Source organism: Aphelocoma coerulescens, chromosome 3 (genome assembly GCF_041296385.1).
Source record: "Aphelocoma coerulescens isolate FSJ_1873_10779 chromosome 3, UR_Acoe_1.0, whole genome shotgun sequence".
NCBI lineage: Eukaryota > Metazoa > Chordata > Aves > Passeriformes > Corvidae > Aphelocoma > Aphelocoma coerulescens.
This window is the reverse complement of record NC_091016.1, coordinates 5033709-5061104: the sequence shown is the minus strand read 5'-3', so window position 1 is coordinate 5061104 and position 27396 is coordinate 5033709. Positions and strand designations below refer to the sequence as shown.

At 43.9% G+C, this 27396-nt stretch overlaps 2 protein-coding genes across 8 annotated transcripts in view; one reads left to right on the top strand and one right to left on the bottom strand.

The window, feature by feature from the left end:
• USP34 (ubiquitin specific peptidase 34) overlaps positions 1-14929 on the top strand; it is a 112218-nt gene extending 97289 nt beyond the window's left edge. For 4 of the 7 annotated variants that reach the window (XM_069008930.1, XM_069008927.1, XM_069008928.1 and 1 more), the window contains exons 67-81: positions 724-871; positions 1861-2495; positions 3544-3701; positions 4519-4597; positions 6867-6993; positions 7345-7452; positions 8482-8586; positions 8711-8835; positions 9860-10012; positions 10899-11022; positions 11712-11791; positions 12380-12520; positions 12647-12793; positions 13224-13383; positions 13642-14929. In XM_069008930.1, coding sequence (XP_068865031.1) covers positions 724-871; positions 1861-2495; positions 3544-3701; positions 4519-4597; positions 6867-6993; positions 7345-7452; positions 8482-8586; positions 8711-8835; positions 9860-10012; positions 10899-11022; positions 11712-11791; positions 12380-12520; positions 12647-12793; positions 13224-13383; positions 13642-14246 — 2895 coding nt within the window. In that variant the 3' untranslated portion in view covers positions 14247-14929. The remainder of the gene's footprint in view (positions 1-723; positions 872-1860; positions 2496-3543; positions 3702-4518; positions 4598-6866; positions 6994-7344; positions 7453-8481; positions 8587-8710; positions 8836-9859; positions 10013-10898; positions 11023-11711; positions 11792-12379; positions 12521-12646; positions 12794-13223; positions 13384-13641) is intronic. The other 3 variants (XM_069008931.1, XM_069008934.1, XM_069008933.1) reach the window with 3 other exon arrangements.
• Positions 14930-17648: 2719 nt separating this feature from the next.
• On the bottom strand, positions 17649-27274 carry LOC138107566 (activator of 90 kDa heat shock protein ATPase homolog 2-like). The gene is made up of 9 exons (XM_069008937.1): positions 27165-27274; positions 26901-27091; positions 23144-23229; positions 22412-22526; positions 21004-21092; positions 20676-20798; positions 19793-19894; positions 18944-18995; positions 17649-18702 (listed from the first exon to the last, which is right to left on the bottom strand). The coding sequence occupies exons 1-9, from the start codon at positions 27242-27244 to the stop codon at positions 18527-18529; spliced, it is 1014 nt and encodes a 337-aa protein (XP_068865038.1). The 5' UTR covers positions 27245-27274; the 3' UTR covers positions 17649-18526.
• Positions 27275-27396: the final 122 nt, after the last annotated feature.

Here is a 27396-nt window from a genome sequence, read left to right as displayed (position 1 = left end):
TTCAGCAGCCCAGTTATTACCTCTGATTACTTAGATAGGGTAGACTTTTTTCTTGGATGGGCACCTGGGCCTTGAGGTAAAAAGAAAGTAGTTTTTAAAAAACTAACAAAAGAACAAACTACATTTATTGGCCTCATGTCAACAGATTTCCAACTACAGAGAGCCAGAAAAGCACAGGAAATTTTCTCCCTATTCTCTGAAGGTTTGCTGACTGCATAACAGCAGTCATTGCCTTTGGAAAGTGCTGGATGAATTTATTCCTTGAAATTGTATATTCAATAAAAAATGTAATAGTTACCCTCAGCATGAAGCTGTGTGAAAATCTTTGCATACCATTTATGTTCTTTTGAAGTAACTTATAAAAATACTAATTCAGTGTTAAGGTTTTGTGTTAGATATTTTTAAAAGATACTTGTTTATAAAGACAAGGATGTTCCATTTTAATATTTCCTAAATATCTCATAACGTGCAGAAAGAATAGGCAGAGTAATTGCCTGGGCTTAGACTGAACTTTCAAAACTGTGAACAAGATTCAGAAGCACCAACCAGGGAAATTTAATAAGGGTTTTCTTTGTGTGCAGAGCAGCTCAGTCTTACAGGTGCTTTCATAGCCCTAAGTGATTTTAAAAAGAAATGTTGAAAGTGATTTTAGGGTTTTTTAATGCAGTCAGTACATAGTAGGAAGATTAATGTATTCCTTTTGATTTTTCCCCTCTCCTTCAGGTCATTGAGTACAACCCATCGCAGTGCCTGGATTGGCTGGCTGTGCAAACACCTCGGAACAAACTCGCTCACAGCTGGGTCCTGCAGAACATGGAGAACTGGGTTGAACGTTTCCTCCTGGCACACAACTACCCTCGAGTGAGAACTTGTAAGTGAAGTTTAATTGAAGGAAATTTGTCACCTGTTGCAGTGAGTTGCATGCTCCTGTGTTTGTCTTTTCTCCCTTTTCCAGTTGTTTTAGAATTGCTGGGTTTTAAAATCTTAGGATAACTGTGGTGCCTCATCCAGAGGTGTTGGCAGTTTTGATGAACACTGTGGGTTCATTTGGTAACTTGAATGATACATTGGTAGGCTCTTTATCTGAAGTGACAAATCTACAAGGTCCAGGCAAACCTAAAGAAGGAAAAGAGGTAATTCCAGAGGTTTTCCATTGTGTCCATCACATGGCTGTACAATAGGGGGGAGTAGTACATGTTGTTCTTTCACAGTAATCTTCAGATGAGTCCTCTGAACTTGTGGATCAAGGAGAAGCCAGCTGTGCTTTCTCTCAGATCCCAGGGTATCCTGGCTCTCCAGTTTGTTCTGCCAGGAATCACACTGTCACATTGCTAGAGAACATTTTGGGCCTTCGCTGTGTCCATTTTTTTACAAAGGAGATTCCACAGGTACAGGCCACTGACCTTTAACACATTTTTGTGGCTGAGGGAGATGTGAAAACTGGAGCTACAGCTTTGCAACAGGCTCTAGTTGTAAACATCTCTGAGGAGGTAATGACCTCTTGATTGAGCAGTGGACAGTTCAGTCATGGAAAACCTCTGGGATGCATTGTGTGTGTGTGATGGGATCTGGGATCACATTCTGTGGTGGGGTATGTGTTGCTAGCACAGGGAGAACCGGGCAGCAGACAGGGCTGTAGGTGAAGAGGCCTGAAAGCACATCCCAGCACCACTTTAACAAGCTTTGTACTACTCTTATCCACTTGGGTTTTTTTTCTAGTGTGAATATAGTGATACCAGGTTGTGTAAAATGCTTTGGAATCTGTAAATGGAGCATGCAGTGCAATTTAATTGCTGTTTACATGGCTGTTAAGCAGGTATGTCACTGTCAAAGGTGTAACAAATCTGTTTTTATTTGAAGCTGCAGCCTATCTCTTGGTGTCGCTTATTCCAAGCAATTCCTTCCGTCAGATGTTCCGATCGACCCGCTCTTTGCACATCCCCACACGGGACCTGCCCCTCAGCCCAGACACCACAGTAGTTCTGCACCAGGTCTACAACGTGCTCCTTGGCCTGCTCTCACGAGCCAAGCTCTACGTTGACGCTGCTGTTCACGGCACCACCAAACTGGTGCCCTACTTCAGTTTCATGACGTACTGTTTGATCTCCAAAACCGAGAAACTCATGTTCTCCACCTACTTCATGGACTTGTGGAACCTCTTCCAGCCGAAGCTCTCGGAGCCGGCCATCGCCACCAACCACAACAAGCAGGCCCTGCTGTCCTTCTGGTACAACGTGTGCGTGGACTGTCCCGAGAACGTGCGCCTTATCGTGCAGAACCCCGTGGTGACCAAGAACATTGCCTTCAATTACATCCTCGCGGACCACGACGACCAGGATGTGGTGCTCTTCAACCGCGGGATGCTGCCCGCCTACTACGGCATCCTGCGCCTGTGCTGCGAGCAGTCCCCTGCCTTCACCAGGCAGCTGGCTTCTCACCAGAACATCCAGTGGGCCTTCAAGAACCTCACCCCTCACGCCAGTCAGTACCCAGGAGTAAGTGACCGACACCAAAATGCATCAGCCCATTGTTCCCCCTCACCCAGTGTCTCTTGTAACTTAACATATCCGGTGGCAACAGTATTACATGTGGGCTTCCTGGTGGAAGTAATTCATGTGTTTAGATCCATTTGCTGGACTTTGTGGGGGGATTGGTTTGGGTTTTCCTTGCAGTGTAGCAGCTGGAGAGCAGTTGTTTTCTTCTGGGAGCAGACACTGGTGTTTCCACTGTTCAGTATTCCAACGTAGTCATAAGAAACAAGGAATAACCTTTGATGGTGGTCTCTAAGGAAGGGGGTTGCACTGTAGCACACAAAGTTGGAGGAATTCCCCAGTTTCTTTTTGCTTTCAGCTTCTGGAGTAGGGCCAAGAGTTAGCCTGCTGCATTCCAGTGGAGGACAGCCAAGTGTTCGCCTTGGGAATGCCCACATGCCTGTGGCAGAACTGGGAGTTGTGCTGTCACTACAACAGTGACACCTGCAGCCGAGAGCAGGTGCTAGTTTAAAGCAGGCCATGTGTGATGGTCAAACAACAGGCTTACAAAGGCTGGAAGAGACAAAGGGCTTGGGTTTGCATGGTCACGCAATGAATATTGCTTTGGGCTCCTTCAGGGGTGTGCAGAACAGAAAGAATACAAAGCTTCCCATCACTGTGGAGAGGAGGATGCATGGAGTCCTCCATGTTGAACTTCTCGTAGCTCAGCTCAAAGGGAAATTTTACACTCTGACAGTCCTGTTGCTCTTCTTGTTGGCATCTCCCCTCAGAAGTCTCACTTTGTCTTGCCAGGGACCTGAGTTCCTCCACTGTGTTTAGTGTTTGCCAGGCATGGGACTGCAGCAGGTTTTGACGCAAGCAGCTTTCTGAATGTTTGGTCCCAGGGATTGAGATTTCAGATTCTTCTGTATATATACAGATGTACATATAAATGGGCTGTGAGCTGTGCTCTTAGGAAGCATCAAAACATCTAATTTTATAACTTTGGAATAAAGTCTGAACCACAACACAGTGAGAGAGCTGACTAACCAAGTATTTCTGTGTGTTTTAGGCAGTAGAAGAGCTGTTTAACCTCATGCAGCTGTTTGTAGCTCAGAGGCCAGACATGAGAGAGGAAGAGATAGAGGACATAAAGCAATTTAAGAAAACCACCATAAGCTGTTACCTGCGCTGCTTGGACGGACGGTCTTGTTGGACGACTCTCATAAGGTACAACCCTGTGCTCATCCAGCATCTCAGCTGGAATTCCATCCTCAGCCTCCCCCCTCGAGCATAGCTGTAGTTCCAGCTGCTCTTGTTGGCAGTTGTTACTTGGGAGCAGAAATGTGATGTAGAAATTGTGCCTGTGGGACAGTTTATTGTATCGTGTCTTCAAAGAGTTTTTCATGTCTAGTTGTAGGAAGTACAGCTGAAAGTGCTGCTTGGGCATTCTAGCAAAGCTAAAAATGGCCTGTGCATGTAGGTCAGCTCTGGGGTTTTAAATGGAACTGTTGGTGCACTGAAATCCTTGTGGAAAGGACAAACTGTGTTACCTGGAGGGGCTCCATGCACTCACCCGTCACAGAGCAGAGCCACATTGTCCCAAATAATCTTTATGTTGGGAGAAAACATTCATTAGCATAATCCTTTCTTTCTGTTCTGCTGTAAGCATAAAATACTCTGATTAAAATGTTTTCAGACATTTAAAAGGCCAAACATATGCTTGACTGAATCTGTTTAAATGTATCATTTAAGAAGCATAAACTTCTGTCTGTGGAAGTACATTATTTTCCACATTTTTGCAGGGGTTGTATAGGAAATATTTCTGTAAAGGTTATTTATAAATTACTTTCCATAACATAAAGGAGGTCAACAGCAGAGGCATTTTTAAATTAAAAAGTAAGGGGGGTAATGATGAGAGGAATTATGTTCTTTTGGGGCTTCTTTGTTCTTTTGTGGTTATTTTCCAAAATAACAGCATGAGTGTAACAATTTTAAGCTTGGGATGCGACTTTCAGCGTTCTCAATGTTTGGATTTTTTTCCTAGTGCCTTCAGAATATTATTAGAATCTGATGAAGACAGACTTCTTGTTGTGTTCAATAGAGGATTGATTCTGATGACTGAGGTAATTATTTCTTTATTTAATTAGAGCAAACATCTCACCCTGGTACTTTCCCTGTCAGCTTTAATAAGATTTCTTTTTAGTACTAAAAAGATCAGGAAATTGTTTGTCTGCTTCTCAGGACAGAGGGAAAACCACCAACAGATTATGCTGAGAGGAATAAATTTATGCTTTTTTGGTGTCATTCCCTTTATTACAGGTAATTGGGAATGAATGGGTGAGTGCAGTCACACAATTGTTATTAGTTAAACAGTGTTGAGGCAACAGGTTAAAAACCAGAAATAACTTAAAGGGTGCTCAGCTGCAGTTGTGGTTAATATTTCTGACCCTCCTTTGAGGCCCTCCTGAGGCAGTCCTCCTTCTCTTTCCTACCTATTGTGCCTTTGTTTGCAAGGAGTGGTCTGAAAACACAAAAACTCAATTTCTTTCTGATGGAACTACACCTAAAATGCATTTCTGGAGCACATTTAATATATTCAAGTTGTAAGTGGGGATTTGGTCCATGAGACCAGACCAGAATTAGTTCAAAAATCGAAAAGAAAAAAACTTAAATAATGCACCTCTGAAATGGATACAGTTGGAATGTCAAGCCCCTGCCCCCAGCAGTTTCACTCTACAAATCCACATGTCCCGATGAGTGGAATATCCTGGATTCCATTCAGCACTTCCATTATTGAGGTGATGGATGAGAACCTGTGTTCACTAAAAGCACTGGCAGTGCTCCATGGGGAAGGATCCCTTTGAGAACAAGAATAAAACTCTGGATGTGTTGGAGAAAGCATAAAAACAAGATTCAGTTCATCCTTGGCACATGTAGAACAGTGTATTCAGGAGAGATGTTAAACTGGGAAAATCCACGGTGCAAGATAAGTAGCTCAGAGGTAATTGTGGCTGTACAGAAAATGGGATTTTGGCATAGGTTCCTGCAGGAGGGGGCAGCCAGCACAACTGGAAGTCGTCAGGAGGTCTTGGAGCAAACATCTGTCAAGGATATTTAGTCTGCCTTTAGGCACGTGGCTGGATTGGATGATGCTTCGAGGTGATTCCAGTCCTGTTTTTATATAAAAATCCTCTTAACTCCTTTTATGTCACTGGTTTGCATTTTCTGGGAAAAAGTGTGGTAGAAGGAGCTGGAATTACAGGAACAGCGCAGTGCTATTTGAAAATTGAATTTCAGGAGCTTGTTATAAATATAAGCCTATAGATTGATTAATTAATTGTAGTTAATTACTCCAGAATATCTGTTCCTTTTTGTTATGAAAATGCCTCCATCCAATAAACTGGGTGTAAAAAGTCAGGAACTGGGCTATGAGGTTATCCACACATGAGATGTAAGTAGATTAAGGTACATACATAGAGATGTATAAAAAGAATTTGTTTAGCTTAGTTAGCCCTCATCCATACTAGCAATGGATAATTAAGTTTATATGAAGTGTGTAATCTAAAATGAATTTATCCTGTGTAAAACATTGCTAGAAATTAGACTAAACTGGTGTTACTTTACAGCTTGAGGTTAGCTGGCCTTACATTGTCACTTGTTGGCTGGCAGTGTTTTGCCTGGTGACAAAAAACTGCATTAAGGAGTTGTCATATCCAGAAAAGTTTTCCACTTAGGGGTGGCCGTGTGTCTTTTATCTTCACTGTAGTATAAAAAGTGCCTGGCAAGGGTTTGCATTCTAGGGACTGAGGCTATCTTTCAAATACCCCAGCAGATTAAATATCTTTTCTTACATCCTGTGCTAGAATTTTTGCTGTTTGGAAATGAGTTGCTTTTCCTTCCCAATAATTCTATAAATCACAGATGCCCAGGAGGTATAAAAGGAGAAGTAATTCATCTGATGTACAACCATATGTCCTTCAGCAGCATTTTGAAAAATGACTGGCATCTATCTTAATCCTACCTTTATTTCCCCAAATTCATACATCTGTGTCTGTCTTTGTGCACCTCCTACATGACTTTGTCTGCTGGCACAGAAAGTTTGGGATTACAGGGATATAAAAACACTGTGTCTCAAATGACACTTTGTTCATTGGGTTGTAGATAAAGGTGGGAAAACTTGGCAATTGTTTCAAGCTGGTAACACAAAGCTTTTATCTTGAAAACAAATGAAGAACTTTGTAATTATATCCAACACCTTCTATTCTCTGAGCATAAAATATCTTGTTTGAGCATAAAATAAATGTAAATGTATCTGCAGGATAACAAGAGGAATACTAACAAGTACCTTCGTTTGGCAACATAAAGTTTTGGCATTTTTTTTCTTCTTCCCAGTCCTTTAACACGTTGCACATGATGTACCACGAGGCCACAGCTTGCCATGTGACTGGAGACCTGGTAGAGCTTCTGTCCATTTTCCTTTCGGTTCTTAAGTCCACACGTCCATACCTGCAAAGAAAAGGTTTGATTATAACTCTTGAAAGGTTTATGCCTTTTGTCTCTACATTAATTTTCCTCACCCAAACCCTAGGTTTTTTTGTCTTGGTCAATGGCTGTGTTTAAAAACTTGCTGTACAGTAGGATATGTGCCTGTTAATGGATATTAAATTGTTAGTTATTAAATTACTTGTTGACTTAATGTGAAACTAGGTTTCATCAATTTAATAGCAGTAGACCAGTGAGATTTAATCCTTAGATGGATTAAGATCATGGTAGAGGAAAAAGAGATTCCTCAGCAGTAAAATTCTGTGCTTTATTTATTGAGCTTTTGAGCCATGAGCTAAGCAGCCTCCTGGGATGTTTGCATTTGCAGATGTGAAGCAAGCTCTCATTCAGTGGCAGGAGCGGATTGAATTTGCCCATAAGCTCTTAACTCTACTCAATTCCTACAGTCCTCCCGAGCTTAGAAACGCCTGCATTGGTAAGTCCTGGCCATGCAGGACCTGTCCTGCACAGGGACCTGCTGTGAGATGGAAATGCCACTTATGCAAGTGCACGTGCTCTGCTAGGAACTCTGGAGGTCGGGATTGTTTGTGTAATACTGTCAGTGCATCAGCACTGGTGTTCTTATTCCAAAGAGTTCTGGGTTTGGCAGGTTTCACTGAATGTTCCTGTACTCAGTTAAGGCACGCAGACTGGGGGCACAAAAAGTCACCTGTCACTTTGTGAGACCAACTCGCCCCCTGATAAGGGGCATGACTGAGGAATTACTCCTCAGTTCAGGTGTCAAGAGAGTTCAGAGTCAAATCCCAAATCTGACGTTAAAGTTCAAACATGAACTAAAGCTCCCCTGAGAAGGGAGCGTGGAGACCAGGTTACTCTGAGAAACAGCTTTTCTTGTTCATTTTTATGATCCAGTACTGTGAAGTGTAATAGTGGAAGTAAAGCTTAAATAGCTTGTAGAAAGGAATGGGTTTGCTTTTTAAAGTGTGGACACAGATACTTTATACAAATGTCTCTCCTTGCATTAGTGGAGCTATTTCAGGAAGGTCCAGGTTTTTTCTAGTTTAGGCTTTTTTAATATTATTTAATGGATTGCTGATAAAGGGCTAACACTGTGTCCCAAAGTACCCTTTTTTGTGTGATTTGTATGCATTTCCCCCTATTTTGCGTATTTTCTCGTTGTCCTCCTGACTGCTGCTGGTTGCCATTTTCCAGACGTCAGACCTGCTCTGTTAAAGAAGAAGCTAAGAGGGTAATTTTACTGAGGTTCTCATTCTGCAAGCTGGCCCCTCCCTGGTGGGTGCTGCACCACTGAGCAGGGTCTCTCCCAGTGGCAGAGGTGAAGGGAATTGGGATGGAGTCAGGGGTGTCACTCAGGTGTTGCTCACGGCGGAGCTGCGGCAAAAGGGATACGAGAGAGAGTTTGCAAATGCATGAGCCTTAAGTTGAACTGTTTGCTGTTAAGAATTAACAATTTGTAATAGCAAAAACAACTTTTTGTTTGTAGATGTCCTCAAGGAGCTTGTACTTTTAAGTCCTCATGATTTCCTACATACTCTGGTTCCATTTCTACAGCACAATCATTGTACATACCACCACAGTAATATCCCAAGTAGGTATTTCAGTGATTGTATTTTGAAGTTCTCTTACACTATTATTACTCTATCGTGTTCCTTGCTGATGTCAAATATTGACCTTTTTAATATATCCCTATTTTATCCGAACTTACACTACAGTGTCTCTTGGACCTTATTTTCCATGTCGTGAAAATTTGAAATTAATAGGGGGGAAAAGCAATATTCGTCCTCCGCGTCCCGAACTCAACATGTGCCTCTTGCCCACCATGGTGGAAGCCAGCAAGGTATGTAAACAAGTGGTCCTGTAAAGAATGGTTTCTCTATTGTTTTCCCATTTTTATAAAAGTATTCGAAGAATCCAGTAGCTCAATGCATTTACCTTTTCTTTGTAAGCAAAGCATAATTCTTCTTCAAGATGTGTTGTCCTCATATACTCCATTCTAGATGTGCACTCCAGAAGCACCATTTCCCTGCCCTTGGTGATACACAGCTTCATATTCCAGACACCATAAGGGTTTGGGCCTTTTGTGGTAGGAAAAAAACCCATAGCACACATTTTGGTAATTTCCCAGTCTGTCTGTGGCATTTATAAAGGAAACTGAGGCACTACCCAGGGACTGTCCAGATGGGTTTCACACTATGTTAAGGTTTATTGCCAGACAGCTAAGTAGACCCTGCAGGTTCCCTTAGAGTCCATTCAGCTGGGACTGAGGCGTAATCTCCTATTTGTTTGGGTAAAATCCAGTGCCTGAAATGTCATACAGGGCTTTTTAAGTCTTTCCACTTCCCATTTTCCCTTCTGTGGGCTTCCTGCTGGGATGCCAGCTTTGGTGGGGCTACTCCATAGTGACTTGCCACGTCCCGTTGTTACAGCTGCAGCAACGGTGGGATTCAGCTCACGTCACTTTGCCTATCTAAAAGGTCAGCATCCAGCTCTTCCTGGGGCTCATGGCCATAAATAGTTACCCTGGGAAGGAGAGAAAGAGTTCCCCTCCTTCCTGTCCCAGGCACCTGAGTGTGGATGAGGCGACTCCCTCTCCACAGAGTGCAGGGAACACCAGTGACTAGATTTTAGATAGCTAAAGTCAGGTCAGGTGAATCCCACCCGAAAAGGAATATGTATGGACAATCATTTGAAGCAGGAGAACTGGTTACTTGCTGTCCGGTAACTGTGGTTCTTCAAGATGCTTTGTCCACACAGATTCTGTGCTCCTCCTGCTGTGCTAATTCCGAGTCCTGTCCTAGGGGATTCTTACGGGTGAAGGAATTGAGTGGTGGTTGAAGCCGCCATACCCCTTGTGCCCTCAGGTACAGTGGTCGCAAGGACACACTGGGTGCAGGCACAGCCCCAGTGGACACAGCTATTCAGAAAGAATCCAATCTCCTGCACATGGGGCCTATGTGCACGTAGATGGGAATCTGTGTGGGCAACACATTTCGAAGAAGCACGGTTACTGTAGGGTAAGTAACCCTTCTTTTTTAAAGCTTTCAGAATGATGCTGTGTCTATTTGTGCACCATCAAATTGACTGTGTAATCCGAGTGTTTGAAAAGATGTTAGAGAGCCAGAAACTGTCTCTAGTGGGTTTCCCCATCATGCATCCAGAAGTGACACTACATAATGTAAATATTTGGACTTAAAAAGTTGTCATATTACATGACACAGTATTTCACCCTTTATATCGAATTCCTGATACATTGGGGAGCAGAATATTTTTAAACCTCTAGAACCACATCCACAGTCACATTCCCCTGTGGTTTTGCATGCTTGTTTTTCATTCAGTTGCTTTGTATAAGGTTGCATTTGTTGGCTTGAGTTTTAGAGGTTTTCTCTTGGCTCTCTGATGCCATTTTAAGCTTATACACGTCCAAAATATTAAAATATTGATATATACGTATCACTGGGTTTGAGACATTCCTGAGAATTCTGCTCTGATGCTCGGTCTCGAGAAAATTCTGATTTCTACAGATCAGAACTGGCAAGTTATGATTTAAAAAGCAGTAGTGTGTATATATATTTAGGTGTCTGTATGTGATACAAAGTTACTGCATTCTTTTCCTGTCCTCTTCAAGCCATGGTATTTGCACAGCTTTGCACCTTCTTGGTGTTAGCTCAGAACTCTCCAGTAAAAGATTTTACTGGCAGGGAATTGCATTTGCCATCTGTCCTCCTATCACACCCTGGTGCTTGCCAAGGGCTGGGTGAGGAGGCACCTGGAGATTCCCACTGTTCGCCTGTAGTCCAGGATGAAACATTGCAGGGCAAGTGACAGGAAGGGAGATGCTCAGGGAATCTGGGAGCTGTCCTGTGGCTTTGTAGGTTAAATGAGGCTCTCTTAAATCTTCAGGGCAAAGACGATGTTTACGACCGGATGCTGCTGGACTATTTCTTCTCCTACCACCAGTTCATCCACCTCCTGTGTCGAGTTGCAATCAACTGTGAAAAGTTCACTGAAACTTTAGTTAAAATGAGTAAGTATCAAGGTGAAACAGCCAAAGGATGTTTCTCTCATAACTTGAGTATTTCTGCACTAAGTGTTATATTCAGAGTTTTTAAGAAAAAGCAGAGCTTGTGAAGCTTGTTGTGTTTGGATATTACTTTTATCCACAAAACTGTTACCTGTGTATAAGACAGTGCAGCCTTGCCCACGTGACTGGCACATTTCGGGCCTGTCCAGAACGGAGCTGAGGTGACCACTGTGAATTCAGTCTTGCTGTACATTTAGAGTTCGATGCAGGACTCACTAAGGCTATTTTTGGGTGGTTGGCAGTTAAAATGGCTTTGGATCAGATCCTGGATCCTCAGCATCTCAGCAATGGCGATTAATTGACAATATTTACATTTTTGTGTTCCCACACAAACCCAGGGTGAGTTCCTCAGTGTGCACAGACCTCAGTGTCACACCAGTAATCTTGTCCAAAGAGCAATGACTGAATGTCCTTTTATCCCCTCCATCACCCATCTGCTTGTTGTTTGTCACACTTTTCCAATGTATTTATTAAACGGACTGTAAAAACCTGGCAGACACTACAGCTTTCTGATCATGGACAATGCTTGCAAGGTGATCCTGTAAAATGCACCTTGGCACTGCTTTTCTGAGGAATTTCCCTGTCTCCCACGAAGTTCTCCCACACTGACTTCTTCCCTCGTGCCATTGCAGGTGTCCTGGTTGCTTATGAAGGTTTGCCACTTCACCTTGCGCTCTTCCCCAAACTCTGGACTGAGCTTTGCCAGACTCAGGTAAGAGTCAGCTTCAGAACCAACAGTATGGAAGCACAGGCAAAACACTGAATGTGGAACAAAGATCCCACAATTGTAACGCTGGGTGGTGTTTAATAAAATACCTCTGCCTGTGTTGCTGCTGTCTGAGAAAACCTTTTCTATTTCAAATACAAAAATCTGGTACATTGTATTTGCTCGCTGTACATCCTGCAAAAGCTGAACACAGCAACTCCCCCCAGTAACACTGGTGGCATGGTGGGTGTGCAGAAAGTACCTCATCCTGCCTCTGAAATTCCAGCTTTTTATGTAGCCCAAACACTGGGATGATGAAGGAAAAATTAGGAGATGTCAAAACCTGGCTATCATTGCAGAGGACCCTGTGGCTGGCTCACAGATCAGGAGGCTCTGTCCCTTCCCATACACAGTGGTGGGGGTAAACACTGGTGGTCTTCTGGGGAAGGAGCTTCATCACAGGAAAATGGGAAACAAGAATTGGCAGTAATTGATTTGTACAATTTACTGACACCTGATAGCTCTGAACTATTTCTTGGTGGGCCTGGCCTGCACATGCAGTGCTGACTCTGCCATCTTCTCTCTCCTTGCCAGTCTGCGATGTCCAAGAACTGCGTGAAGCTCCTCTGTGAAGATCCAGTTTTTGCAGAATACATCAAATGTATTCTGATGGATGAAAGGACCTTTCTTAACAACAACATTGTCTACACCTTTCTGACCCATTTTCTTCTCAAGGTACACTGTCTTTTAGCAATAATTATTGTTCCAAGGAATGCACGCACTGATGCTGCTTCATTTTGGGATGCTGCTTTCACAGTCCCAAATTTTTGTGGCTTTTAAAAAAATACTTTGTTTCCACAGGTGCAAGGGCAGGTATTTTCTGAAGCAAACTGTGCCAACTTAATCAACACTCTAATTACAAATCTAATAAATCAGTATCAAAGCCTAGAATCTGACTTCAGCAACCAGAGAGTCGAAATTTCCAAAGCAAGCTCTACGTTAAATGGGGTGAGTCTTTTCTAACAAACATGAGCAGCGTTCAGGAGGCAGCTCCTTTCCTACAGAAACTATTCAGTGCCCTGTGCCAGGTGTCAGGCACTCTGTGCCTCAGCTGGGCTCCTGGGAAGGGCAGGGGAAGCTGGGAATATTAACCTGACTTTGGGGAGCAAAGTAATGCAAGTGCAGGAGCATTATAATGGCAGGTGTGTTGTAACCCAGCAAGGTTTTGTGTCTCAGCACGGTATTGTCACCCCCAGGACAGAGCTGTGTAAGGTCAGCAGGTAGGGAGTGGGGAATTTCAGTGCTGTGAGCAGCTCTAGAAGGGGATTTTTGGGCTGCTCAGAATATGAACAGCACCTCCTTATTGCACAATCTCTGGGTGCAGGGTTCACCAAACACCAGTTTGAAATAAGGCTGAAGTTTGTTTCTCTGTTTCCAGGACCTCCGAGCACTTGCCTTGCTGCTTTCAGTGCACACTCCCAAACAGCTCAACTCGGCCCTGATTCCAACTTTACAAGAGCTTTTAAACAAATGTAGAGCTTGTCAACAACAGAGGAACTCATTACAAGAGCAAGAAGCCAAAGAAAGAAAAACTAAAGGTTTGGTGTCACTCTAATGAACCTTTTACAAACTTGTATCAAATTAATGTAATATTTTATCCCTGCAGGGTGGGCCATTCCTTGGCTCCAATTCCCAACAGCACACAAAAATATCATTGTATTATGGAGCTAAAATTCATGAATGGCATGAATTCTCCGCAAGGAAATAAGTATTTCTTGAAGGGCTGTGTTTAATGTGGAGAAGGGTGGGAATGTGAGCAGTGCCTGTTCCCTGAGCCAGTTGCCCTGTCCCTGCAGACGATGAAGGAGCCACTCCGGTGAAGAGGCGGCGGGTGAGCAGCGACGAGGAGCACACCGTGGACATCGGCGACATCAAAGCCGAGCCCCGCGAGGCGCTGACCCCCACCAGCACCTCGGACAACGAGACCAGGGACTCCTCCATCATCGACCCGGGCACGGAGCAGGACCCGCCCTCCCCCGAGAACAGTTCTGTCAAGGAGTACAGGATGGAAGTGCCCTCTTCGTTTTCCGAAGACATAATGCTGGCCGCGCGCTCGCAGCACGCGGAGGAGCAGCCGGGGAACGGGAAGTTTGAAGAATGCAAGGAGTTCAAAGACCTGCAGACTTCCAAGGATTCCATGGGAGCCGAGGAGGACTCGGAGTTTCCTTCCACGTCGATTTCAGCGGTTTTATCCGACCTCGCAGACTTGCGCAGCTGCGATGGCCAAGCCTTACCATCCCAGGACCCCGAAACTAATTTATCAATCAGTTGTGGCCATTCCAGAGGACTTTTTAGTCACATGCAGCAGCATGACATTTTAGACATCCTGTGCAGGACCATTGAGTCTACGATTCACGTGGTCACACGGATATCCGGGAAAGGAAACCAAGCTGCTTCTTGACATTAGATGGAGCATGTCTGCTTTTAAGTCTTTTTTTTTTTTTTTTTTTTTTTTTTTTTAAAAATCCTTCTTCCCCCCAAAAATGCTGTTTGTATAAGTTTTGCTTATTTCTGTTTTGTGCTTCAGTTTGTCCAGTGCTCTCTGCTTGAATGGCAAGATAGATTTATATGCTTAATTCTTGGTCAGGCAGAACTCAAGATTTTTTTTTTTTAATTTTATTTTATTTTGCATCTACCGTACACTTTCTTAAAGGGCAATCAGATAATGGCTATGTTTTATGTAATTAAGAGTTCACTGTAGTGGCTTTCATTTAATATGGCTGTCTGGGAGACAGGGCCTCCTGGCCCTGTATGATGTAATTTAAACTTATGGCATTTTTACTGTGTATAATATGGTGTCCTCTGTGCCAGTTTTGTACCTTATAATCGAGGCAGATTGCCTCAGATCGCTGTGGTTCTTATTATCAAAATTAAGTTTACTTGTATACTAAACAACCACAAGAAATTTGATTCTGTAAAGAATCCTCTTTAGCTGTGGCCTGGCAGTATATATATGGTGCTTTATTTAACAGAATACCTGTGGAGGAAATAAAGCACACTTGATGTAAAATCAATTGTTTTATTTTTATTGACATGATCAATTGCTATTCTGTGCACTTCATTAAACTGATTGTGATGACTTTTCATTTGTTTATAATATGTTGCTTCAGTCTTTGGATTTCTCAGCAAAGAACTTCGTAAGTGAAACAGCAGCAGAGAGAAATGATGGTCAGAGGTTCAGATTTGATGTAAATTCTGGTGCTTGTTTACTGTCCATGAATGTCCAGCCACACAGTGGAGAGGGGACTGGTGGTTGGTGTTGGAACATGAAGTGCTGTCAAAAGCCAGTGCAACTGGGCATCTCTCTTCCCTTATTTTAACATCTCTTACGTCACTTTTCCCCTGCACCAGTTGCAGACTTCCTTTCTTTTTCCCCTCTGCTCTATCTGGCTCCATTTCCTCACTTTTTGACAGCTTCTGCACCCCTGGAATGACTTTACCATCTCTCCCATCATATTTGCTCCTGTTATTTCTGAGTAATACCAGTTTCCTATGTGACTCTTTGGACTGTCAATGCTATTGGTTTTAGTATCTGATTAAACTCCATTTTCAGCTTCATTTTCCTGTTGCTCAGCTCATTTGTTTTTCTCTTGTCGTCATCTACCTTGGTCTTTTTTCTTCAAAGTTTGTTCCATCTACCATTCACTGCAGTTTTGCATCACTTGCTTCTCCTCAAGTCTGTGATGCTCTTGCTGCATTTGAATTTACTCTCATTGGTTTTAACCTTCTGTAATTAATTCGTGTTTCAAGTTTACAATTTATATTCCTGTTTAATTAGCATTTTTATCCTGCATCTACAGACAGTGCCAACACTGGTAAGTGCTTAAGGTGGTCTCCTCATTACTCAGACATGAAATCATCATGATTTTTTTCTCTTTGGAAATAATTTTATTACCTTTTCTGATTAGCTTTCCCCAGATTGTAACTCCAGAGAAATCATCAACAGCTTCCAGTCAAAACTTGTACAATCAGAATTCGTCTGTCAAGGAAAACATTAGCCTATGGATCAAAACCTGGGATGCAGCAGCTGTTGGAACCCTTTGGGTGAGTAGTTATGTTAATTAATTACCCTTTAGAACTGTGCAGCTGATTGTTGGGATGTCTGAGCTGGTGCCCTTTCCTGGCTTTAGCATCTCCTGCAGGATGGGATCACCCCAGAGTTGTGGCATTCTGGATTTGGGGTGGTTTTTTTTAACTCATTTTCAAGCAGACAAACTCTTAACAGTACTTGATAATTATTTCATAAAGGATACACAAATACTGCACCACTGATCATGTCAGGATTACCAGAAATACGATTACTCCTACTGCTCTTCCCTTACACTACCTCCTCATTTCCCTTTTGAGTATTCCTGCAGTTTTTACAGATTTTTTTTCTCAGTAGAGTTTTTTGAACAAAATCAAGCAGCACCTACACAAACGTGTCTTGCTTTTCCAAAGCCTGGTTCCAGGTGTTTGTCCTCTGTCTCCTGCACTTTCCATGCTCTCTGTAGGTCAGTATTTCTTCCATTCTATTCCCCTTCTCTCACTTTAAATCAGGTTTCTGGTTTGTATTTTTTTGCCTTCAAAAACATCCCCTTATCCTGCCTTGGAAAACCCTTTAACCCTAAACCCTTTAATCTTCCACTGGCTTCCTCAGTCTCTTAAAGCTTTGATTTTCTTCCAGGCTTGATCCCACTTCTCATTTATGATTATTTATTTCTTCCTGGAAGTTCCACCTTCCATTTAACCCCTTCAGAATTAAGCTTTTAAATACCTTCTCCATGCACAGTCAGCCTCTCCTCTGGCACTCAAACTGCTGAGATCTATAAAGAATTTTGGCCATAATCTCATAAATCATGTTTTTCCCATTGACTTCTTTTTCCCTTTGCCTTTCTCAGCTAATTAATCCATCTAACATTTTTTACTTTTTATTGGAAAGTCTAGGAGAAATTTTAGCACCAGTCTTGGAGGGGGGCATGGGGCTGTTCCTCCTCATTTTCCAGGGGTTTTGGCAGCCCCACACCTGGAACAGGGACTGCAACGCTGGAAGCACAAGTAAGTCCTGTCTCTTTTAATACCAGTGATTGGCAGTTGCTCCATTGCAGTGAGGGCAGGGAGACAGGAAAATTCAGAGGAGGAAACCTGCTTGTGACCCACAGATGGAAGGGGATTTCAGTCACGAGGGAAAATGGGTGAGGCACAATTCCCAGAGTACTGGGGCTGCAATTTCACTGTTTGAAGAAACTTGCAATTGCATAGAACCACCTACTCTCAAGTATTAAATTGTTGCAAAATCTCTTCAACCATCTACCCACAGACCTGCTGAAGCCTGAACTGTCTTAAACCTTAATTTCCTTCTGTCAACCATTACCCTAAATCATTTTTGTATTCAGAACATCAGGCTTTCTTCCTTGAGTATTGAGGGGGAAAAAAGGTAGCTAAGTTTTGAGCATTCAGAAGCAGATCCTAAAATACAACACAGCTGAAGAGGTTGCTCCCCACCCACCACCTGGACACCTAAAGCAGCAGCAGTGCAAGACCCAGTCACTGCTCTGTGCCTCTCCTGTCCCTGTGGGGCTTTGTTCTGGTTACTACCACAGAGCTCACCTCAGTTCACAGGGCTTGTTAATAACTGACTGCAAACCTTCCAGGAGACCCTGGCCTGTAGCAAGGAGCAGCACCTCTGTCTCCTCTGGATCATAGAAGCTTTTTGGTGGTAAGGTTGCCAAGTGCTGGCATTCTGTAAAAATAAAAAATATAGGACTTATCTTCTAAGAAACCTGATTTAGTGTGGCAGTATCAGTGTATGGAGAAAAGCAGCTTGATGCAAAGTCACATTTTTATTGAGCCAAGCATGTTTTTCCAAAGGCAGCCTGCCCTGTTGTGGCCAGTTTGTATCAGATTGTAGATTTCATTTGTACACTTTACTTATGAAGCACTTGAGAACTAAGTTATCCTTGCTCACCTCGATGGTTTAATTAGAAATTACAATTTGTTCCTGTCAAAATTCTCTTAACAGTTGTTCTCTCTGAGGTACAGCAGCGCAGAGGGCTGTAAATCATTTCAGTGGAAGGTTTTACAGAGCTGCAGAATAAAAGCACTATTACTGTTTGTTTCTTCCTAAATAAATGTCACACTGAGGTCAAGTAAGGGAGTACAGTGCATGCAGACCTAATAATTACATGACATTGTTCATTATCTTTCCTAAAACTGCAGCTGGAAAGAGTCTGCAGTGAAAAGCATCTAGCAAGAGGCTGTAAATGATACCCCCCCCATTTCTTGAAATGGATCAGCAGTTTTGTAATCCCTTTCAGCTCACCTCTGCTGGGAACTCCATCTCCTACAGGGATTTAATTTTGCCACTTGATACACTGAATATTAAGGAACTGGAAATGTTTCCTATTGATTGGTGTAGCTCACCTATCTCTGAGGGCAGGACTCACTGCAGCTGAATCATTGTCACTCTCTGAAGTTGCAGGCAAGCAGAACAGAGATCACTGTCCCCAAGTAAAGCTGTTTATATACACAGTCTGACTTGCCTCTCATTCCCTAAAAACCCATAAATAGCGCTTAAACTATGTACAGTCTCATAGAAGTGGGTCTTTATTCTTCCCACAAATAAATTATATCTTTTTTTTAGAAAACCAAATGTTAACAAAGTATAAAAAGTAATGCCCTAACAAAACTACAGTGCTGTTATCATTCCATGTTGTCTTTAGACTGCTGCAGTAAAGTGTGTATTTCTTCAAAATATTGCTTCTTCCAACATTGTCTCGTACTCTCTTCATGGGACACGGGAACCCCTTTGCATTCCAGCTCCAGTTCCGACTGAGCCACCAGGTTCTGGAAGTTCAAGGCCACTGTTGCATAATGTTCTGAGGGAAGAAAACAGGACCCTTCAGTGCAGTGGTTTTTAAAGAATGACTCTTGTTGCTGAATCCCTCTCTGCTCTGCCTGTCTGAGCACAGCCTCTTTTCACAGCTCTCGGGACTGGGCTGTTCTCTGAAGGACACACACCAAGGAAGTGTCCAGCTAAGGCTGTTCCCTGCCAGCTTTGGTCCTTCCCCCTGCCAAGGAGCCCTCCAATGAGAGAGAGAGATCCTTGGAAAAACTCACCATCAGGCCAGCTCCTACACCGCCACTTCAGGACAATTCTTTGGCTTGGGACCTGTGGGAAGATAAGAAGGTTCTCCTCATTAGCAGGGGAGAGAATTCCCATTACAGTTCTCCCTGAAATACAGGGAGAGGAGCATTATCTTATGGAATATTGGACACATGCATGTAAACAAGACCAAGGTTGGGGTTTGTTTTTGAAATAAACTCTTTTCATGGAGGTCTCAGCGTGCTGCATTCCACTGTTACGGTTTTGCCGTGGGAAAAGATCAGGACTCACTGGTTACTGCACATAAAACACTGATTTTCTTGCAGACTTTGAAACAAGGACAAGCCCAGTTTTCCCCACTGAAATTTTGAAGTGTGACGGAGTGACTGTGTTACACAACCCAGCCTGGCCCAATGCACAAGTCGGGCACTCCTGCAGATGAAAATGATTTTTCATTTTCAAGGACATTTCAAAAATGCAGCTGCGCTCTAATTATCAGGTTTTTCCCTTCTATTTGCACCAGCGTTCAGTTGGGACAGGGTAACATTTGCCCTGAATAGAACAGAGCTCATTTCCCCAGTTAAAAGGGATACAGATTTGGGAGATAAACCTGCTTTCTCCCGCCTCTTAGTTACAAAGGACTGTGCTGGGTTTTCTCCTCCCCATGCAGGTCCTTAGGTGTGGTCAGCCCCGGCTCTGTTAATGGGACAGAGAAGCCACACAACAAAAGAGCAACTGTGTGGCTTTGAAACAGAGGAATATGCACTAGAGAAACTGAAATTCACAAACTGATGCTGTTTTTTAGCTCAGGGAAGAAGCCACCACCCCCTCCCCATTTTGGAAGCAGAGTAGGAGCTTTTTACCAGTTCTGTGTATTCCCCGCTGACACAGCCCTCAAACATCTGAAGTTTGCCTCCTTTCTCTGCTTCAATCACAGCTGGGCATTTGGAGAACTTCTGTACCAACTAGCAAAAAAGAACAGAGCACAAAAAATGCACCATGCTGGGAGACAAGGGAGGGGTGCTGAAGGAATTAACACTGATACAAACACTCATCGGGCTTCTTGATTTTACACAGCTTTGCTGGGGTGGTGGCAGGGGCCAGGGAGGTGCCACAGTGAGACTGCAACTGCTGAGAAACATGCACTGGCAGACACAGGCCAGCACAGACTGCCCCCAGCACACGCACAGACACAACTGGCTGCTCCCAGACTGGGACAGGAGGGAAATGGAGCAGCCGCTTTAGGAAGGTGCAGAAGAGCTGCCAAGATCCCTTTTCTATTTCCCAGAGGACCTGGGATTGTAATTTAAAGTTCTCCAACACCAGCCCAGACTCTTGAAGGACACAAACCCAAAATTAGTGATTGTGTATTTCATACCCTATAAGCAACAGTATCATCAGCACCAGTAATTAATCTAATTAACTTGCAAGCTGTGGGTAACAGCAGTGCCAGTACTGAGCCCCTCAGGCTCCTGAGCAACACTTACATCAGATAACAACAAAGCTTTTGGTAAGGACAGCACAAGGAAGCTGCACCCAAACCACATAAAGATGCAGCTTCACTTTGAGTATTTGGCTTTGTTAAGGTAACAACTGGCAAAAACAGGTCTAAGGCAACCTAATAAACTCTCATCAAATGGAATCTCTACTTGACACAGTGACTGTGACACGTCTATTACTTACACAACACTTCAGCTGCATCAACATCCACATTCAGTTAAAATGCCTCCTGAAAGTATCACTTACTTCCTTCTTCGTGAAGATGCTGTAAAGTTCATCAGCTGGAGAGTTGAAGACTTCCCTCATATGTATCCTCACTGTTGGAATTTTTACTCCAACCATATCCAGAGACTGTGGTGTAACAGCATCCTGCAAAGAAAAAAAATATTCACAGGAATGAGTGTGACATCTTAACACTTACAACGTTCTGGCAGGGCAGGACTGTTGGCACCTGCACCTTCTCAAACACAGAGTGTGAATACATGGTAATTATACAGTGTATTTCTGTATTTACTCAGCAGGATTATTAATCAGGAGTCTCTAAATCCAGTGAAGAAACCTGAAGCCAACATACCTGCATCGTGCTCCCACTTGGTTTTCGCTCTGTGGCCAGTTCCTGACCAACGGGAGCTTTTGTTGGCAGAATCATTCCCAAGGTGAACTCTGCAATGAAGAAAAGCACTTTCCAGTGTGAAATTGAGCTGTTCAACCCCCCCAACATCCACATACAGTGAAGATCACCAAAACCCTGGGGAATGGGTATAACTGCAGGAGCACTGAATAAAATTCCAGTTTTCCCCAGTTTCCCTTTATGTTTCCTTCAGGAACAGACCTAAGAGCAATTTCCATTAAAAAGGCTCTTCTGAGTTACCTGACCCCCAATCAGTAACATCTGCACGGACTTCTGGCAGCACAGCAGATGTTCAGATCAAAGAGCAATAATACCCAAAGAAATTCTTCTAAACTGGAAGGAAACTAAATACAGAATGAGAGCCATCCCTGCCAGAGGCTGCTTCCCCTTGAGTTTCCAGTGTTAAAGAACTTTTGGATGCCCTAAAAATCATACAGAGTCATTTCTCAAGCCAAAAATCACTGGATCCAACTTGGGAAAATTACACAGCATTTGACAAAAAAAAAAAAAAAAAGAGGTAATAATTTAACAAAGTAGCTCACAATCACAAAGATGCACCTGATAACAATTTGATTACAACAAGTTGCAAATGCATCAACTCCAAATTTTATACATACACACACACATCCTTTCTCATTTTTAAGGGACAGTTTCACAGGAATGAAAGCAACAAGGATTAAAATGAGTTGAGAGCAAACATCTGCCTAGAAAATAGGAATTATCTTTGAGAATTTTTTGAGCCCACTTTACTAGCTGTAATTCACAAAAATACCACAGTTCAAAAAATAGAAATTTAAATTTGGTTCACCTTTGGTTTAGAAGAGCAAGTGAAAATGTATAAATTTAGTAATAGTTTGGGATAATAAAACCTTAAGATTCTCAAACCATTATGGCAAGCTTAAGGATGAGCAGAGACTATATTTGTAGAGTGAAAAACAGAAATAAAGACAGCATTTCAGACATTCTAGGAAATAACTAATTTAATTAATAACTAAAACAAAGGGACACAAAAATAAGGCAGCAGTTCAGGCAAAGAAGGCAGTTTTTAAAAATTAGGTAACAAAATAAATCCTAATAGTGGCCAATCCTAGTAAGGCCAAGCTGAGCCCTGGCAGGGCCTGTGTGACCCAGCACAGCCTCAGTCACTGCAGAACCTCCTGGACAGGGCCACATTTGAGAGCAAGAAAGATCCTGAGTGTCAGGACTCTCTTATTTCATCTCAGCTGGTGACACTTAAAAATAAAACCAGTGCAGACCCAGGGATCTGTCAGTACCTGACCAAGCTGTTCAGGAGAGGCGCCTGCACAGGAACACTCCCAAGGAGCTGATGAATTCACCTGGTTTAATTTACCTGTTTTAAGTGCTTTCAGGTAGTCCCTCAGGGCCTCTCTGACTTTGGTGGTTCCTTCAGTTCTCATCAGGTCCTTCAGAACATCACCTTCCCCTTTCTTCTTGCTAACATTTATCTAGAAACAGAAAAATTACAGCATCTCAGAGACCCCAGTCATGAGCCTTTTGGGTTCTGGCAACAAAGGATAGCATTTGGGCTTTGTTTACTATGCTCAGAGGACAGCTGCAATTTCAAATTCATGATCTTGGGTTAGCCAGCCTTTGCTAAAAATAAGTCCTCTTAAGACATAAATAAATGTAGAACCTCCACTCAGTCCAGCTGATCGAGTACAGCCAAGAGCTGCTTCTCAGCAGAGGCTGAAGGATGTGTGAAGCCCAGTATCAACCCCTACCCGACCAACACAGGGACTCTGTAAGGTCTTAGGGCTGCGAGTGGTTTGCTGTGTTGGTTTGGGGTTTGTTCAAGACTACAAAGCAGAGTTCTTCTCAAATTTGTAGTTAAAATATCATCACAATAATTAGCAAAGCAAACCGTGCACATTCCTCACTGGAAAATTTGAGAACAGAACAAGGCATTATTCCCAGTATAATAAACAAAAGCATGAAATAAACTATGCACATGTAATCATCCCATTTAATAATGGGATATATCAAAATATGATGCCTAGATGTTGATTAATGCTTTATTTAAGGACTGTGGACCTATATAGCCATACCAGTGTTGCACACCTACCTCTGTATCATCTACCTCATTTTCTTCTGACAGGTTAGGAATTTCAACAGATCCCTTATGTTTCTCACCAGACTCTTTCACTGTACCTGTATTAACATAACGAATTCTTAAATGCATCATTAAAAACTATTTCCCCCACAGCAAGAGTTTTACACTTGGAGCTCAGTTGTACAAAGGTGTTACCTGAAGGGAGTTGCCTCAAGGCTGATTTAAAGGAACTGAACAGCAACCTGAGCCTTTCCTGGGAGCTGGATTCCCTATCCAGGTGCACCAAGGGATGGACACGGACCCACCTGCTCCCTGCACTGCTCTCCCCTGCAGTTGTCACCTGCTCTGACACCTTTAAGGCCTGGCACCAACACTGAATATGCATCTAAGGGTGGGTAGGGGAAAATCATCTCCTCCTTCCCTGTGTCCACTCTGGATGCAGCAGCTCCCTGGAATGCTGACCATGGCCTCTTTAATTGTGTGAAAGCTCCCACCACGCAGGCATGTCACCAGGAAACATACATGTGGTATCATGGAGACATACACAATTGACAGTTTCTAAAATAAGAAATTCACACGCACATTCAGAGCACTTGATGTTACTTTTAACCACTTTACAATCACTGTCCACTGCAGAGAGACTCAGCAAGGGCAGGAATTAAGCTCCACTTCTGCATCCTTCAGGGCCAAGGCCCACCCCACTGAGCTGCCCCTGTGCTGCTCTGCCTCAGATCCCCACTGCAAAAATTGAATTTAAGGTCTGAGGCTTTTTTCATTACACTGAAGACTCTCCACCTTTGCCTTGCAAAAGCGTTTTGTTATTTAAATTAACTCACTAATTCGATCACGATAAAATCTCTTCAGAAAGCAACAACAGAAACATGCAGGTCTGTCAGCTCTGTGTCAGAACATAAAAAATCTAACACTGCTTCATCAGCAAAACTCTCAATTCCAACAGCCCAGGGCTGAGCACGGCTGCAGAAGGGGAATTATCATGAAGGCAGATGCATTATTTCTGGGGATTCCCACTTTCACAGGAGCCACCTGGATCCCACTGTTCCTTAACATCACTCTCATTATTTAAATTACTTCCCTGAGCCCCCATGAGATCATGAGGCACCGACAGAACCCAACTGGTCGAGATCCCAGTGAGGGGCTCAAACAAACGCCCAGGTGTTTCCTGGCAAGGAGAAGGTGAAGGGCTATCGGTAACACCGGGTGCAAAGATCCCTCCCCACTCGGGCAATGAGGGATTGATTGCACAACATGCTGAGTCTGTCAATCCACAACGGCACAACCACATCCACACAGGGACAGCTGAACTAGACCTCGGAGTCTCCCAGGAGAACCTGTCACTCAGTAAAGCCATGGGAACTGGTTAATGCCATCCTTGAAACACTCCTGGGCCCACACAGCCACCTCAGTGTGCTCTTCCCTGCCCCTTCCAAGCACCAGGATCAGCTCAGGAAAACCACACAACGTCGTCTTTGCAGACAATAAAGCCAGTCTTATTTCTGGCTGCTCTCCACAGAAAGGAAGTGCAGGCATGCAGGAAGGAGTTTTGGGGAGCAGAACACAAACCTGACTTCAACTAATCCTATTAGCAATTTTCACAACTCTTTATATTTCACAAAGAACAGTGAACAATGTCTGTGCTGGGCAGCAAAGTCCAACCAGTGAACAAACAGAGCTGGTGGTTCAACATGACACAGCTGCAGCTCTGCATTTTCAGTACCCCTGTAATGTAAACAAAGCTTTATTACCTTTTTATCAAACAATCAAATTATCTGTTGGAATTCCATTGGAATAAATTTTATTTTGGTTTCCTGCCAATCCAGCGTGAAGCACACACCTCAGAAAGACCCACCTATAACAACACACTGTTGAGAAACCTGCTTTAAAAGGACAGATGTGTTTTCACAAAGTTTCCATCGCAGTGTGGAATAAGCCATTAAAATCCTCTTAACAAATGATGGAACAGCCATTTTGCTCAGCTTAAGTGCCATTAAGTACCCTCAGTTCCTCACTTTCTTGTTTCTCCCTTATCTAAATTCCTAAGAACAATGTTTTTCCAACACTGGACTTTCCAAACCAGCTGCAAACCTCAGGATTTTTATCATTTGTCCTTACATAGCCACATTTTAATCATAGCTTGAAGTCCTAGTTATCCTTGAAGACTTGTAGAACTAATTACAGCAATTACAATTTTTAGCAGTTCAGTCTGAACTCTCACTTCTAATTTAGAGCTCTCCAAACACACAACACGATGGCTACCACGGAAAAAATCATCAGCCTCTGGGTTTTTTTAGAATTTCCCGTGTAGTACCCAACTTCTTTAAAATTAAGCTCTCAAAGCCACGATTCACTCAGTGTAGCAAAGCACCCAGCACAAGTCAGAGCTGTCTCTAAACCCTGAGCAGCACAAAGACCTTGCAGAGAAACAGTTTAGAAAGAACCTACGTAGGAATACAAACAAAATACTGTCTGCCTGCTTCTAACTTTATACTGAAATAAGCCACACAAAGACAAACTAACCTGTGTTTAAAGCTTAAGGTGATTTTAGCTGAACTTATAGAAGTCAAAAAGCTGATTACAATAGTTTTATCTACACTAATTTCAACTGCACAAGAGTACAATATTTGCCTTGCTCTCTCAACATTGACATCTCAACTCTTAAGTATGTTCTTAGTTTATAACACACTTGGAACATTTAAAACTATATAAAACAAACAGTGGTACTTCATTTAAAGTCCCCTCTTAGTGTAAGAGCAGACTTCAATTCCCGATCTGGTCTCAGCAATATTCCAGTCAGGCAAACCCACACACCCCAGATCGAAGAAATAAGTATTTGGGGAAGCACAGCCTGTCACTTGGCACTGCAATATCCAGGGACATTCCATCAGCTGCTCCTGATTCTTACTCCACTGCAAGACACGGGCCACATTTTGCTGTCACGTTTTAGGCATCTAATAAACGGAAAGAATTCCTTGGTATAACCAAAAGGCAAACTGCAAACAAAGAGCTTGTCATGGGACAAGCACAGCAGAGGGCAACTCCAAGAGCTGGGACTGCAAACGCATACGGCACAAAAAAAAAAAAAACAAAAACACAAGCACAGCCCCCGGTATCCCAAATAATTAACTATTATTTCTACTTCCCACTGAAGAGTTTTATCCTCCTGTACTTCCTAATCCTCAAGGTAAGTTACAGTTAGTTTTCGGAAACAGCTGTAACCTGACGTTTCCTAGGTGTTCCTGCTCTCCACAGGCACGGAGCACACAGCTGAAATTCGGAGCTGTAAATTTGGGCACAGTGGAACTACACCAGCCCCGGCACTCTGCTGTCCATACCGCCACACTGCAGGCATTTACTTCTTGCACAGCCAAGTGAGTAACCCTGCGCTGATACACGGGGCACGCAGTGCTAAGGAATATGAGGTGGGAAAAGCCTGGCTGAAGGTGAAAGAGCCAAGCTCGGGTTTCAAGGTTATTTAAGAATACGCATTTATCCAGGCCCACGCGGCTCCCCCAATCTCCCCACGACTCTGAGTCACCGCAGTTCACCGAGACATTCGCGTTTTCCCAGCCCGGAGGGGACAGGTTCCTCTGCACAGGGATGGCTCCCGCTGGCAGCAGGAACCATCACAGACCCCACGGCACCCGTGCCAATGCCACCTCCCCGGCGGGGCCGCGCCGGGCCCGGTCCCCGGGACACGCTGCCATGGCCGGCAGTCCCCGCGGAGCCCCTCGCATCCCCCTTTCCCCCGTACCTTTCCAGCTGAGGCGCAGGTTCCACTCGTAGAAGAAGATGAGTTTCCCTTTGCGGCTGTTGCAGGACGCTTCGCCCTCCACGTGTTTGAGGTCGCCGATCTCGCAGCGCCCGGCCTCGCCCTCCACCACCAGCCCCTCCAGCACCTCCTTCAGCTTCCTCTTGGACCAGCTGGTCGCGTCCCGCTCCGTCCTGCCCCGGGAGCGGCGGGGTCAGCGCCAGCCGCCCCGCTCCCCCCACCCCTTCCCCGCATCCCGGCGCTCACCAGTGCCAGTTGTTCACGTTGGTGGCGTCCGCGCGCTCCTCCACGATCCAGCGCGGGTCCCCCTGTCCCCACTTGGCCATGGCGCTGCCCCGGCCCCGCCGCGGCGCCGCCTCCGCCGCCTCCCCCCGCTCCCTGCCGGCCGCTTCCGCCGGCACCGCCAGAAGGTGCCAGAAACTTCCCCGCCCCGCCGGAGGAGGAGGAGGAAGGCGAGGCTCTGCCCTGCCCTTCCTCC

Bases quoted from the DNA above. Each gene is read 5' to 3' on its own strand.
- LOC138107566 (XM_069008937.1), bottom strand. From the start codon at position 27,244: ATGGCCAAGTGGGGACAGGGGGACCCGCGCTGGATCGTGGAGGAGCGC. The intron at 21,093-22,411 runs GTAAATTAAACC...TCTTCATTGCAG, and splicing joins CCTGAAAGCACTTAAAACAG to AGTTCACCTTGGGAATGATT. The intron at 18,996-19,792 runs GTAAAAAGCTCC...ATCTTCCCACAG, and splicing joins GCGGGGAATACACAGAACTG to GTCCCAAGCCAAAGAATTGT.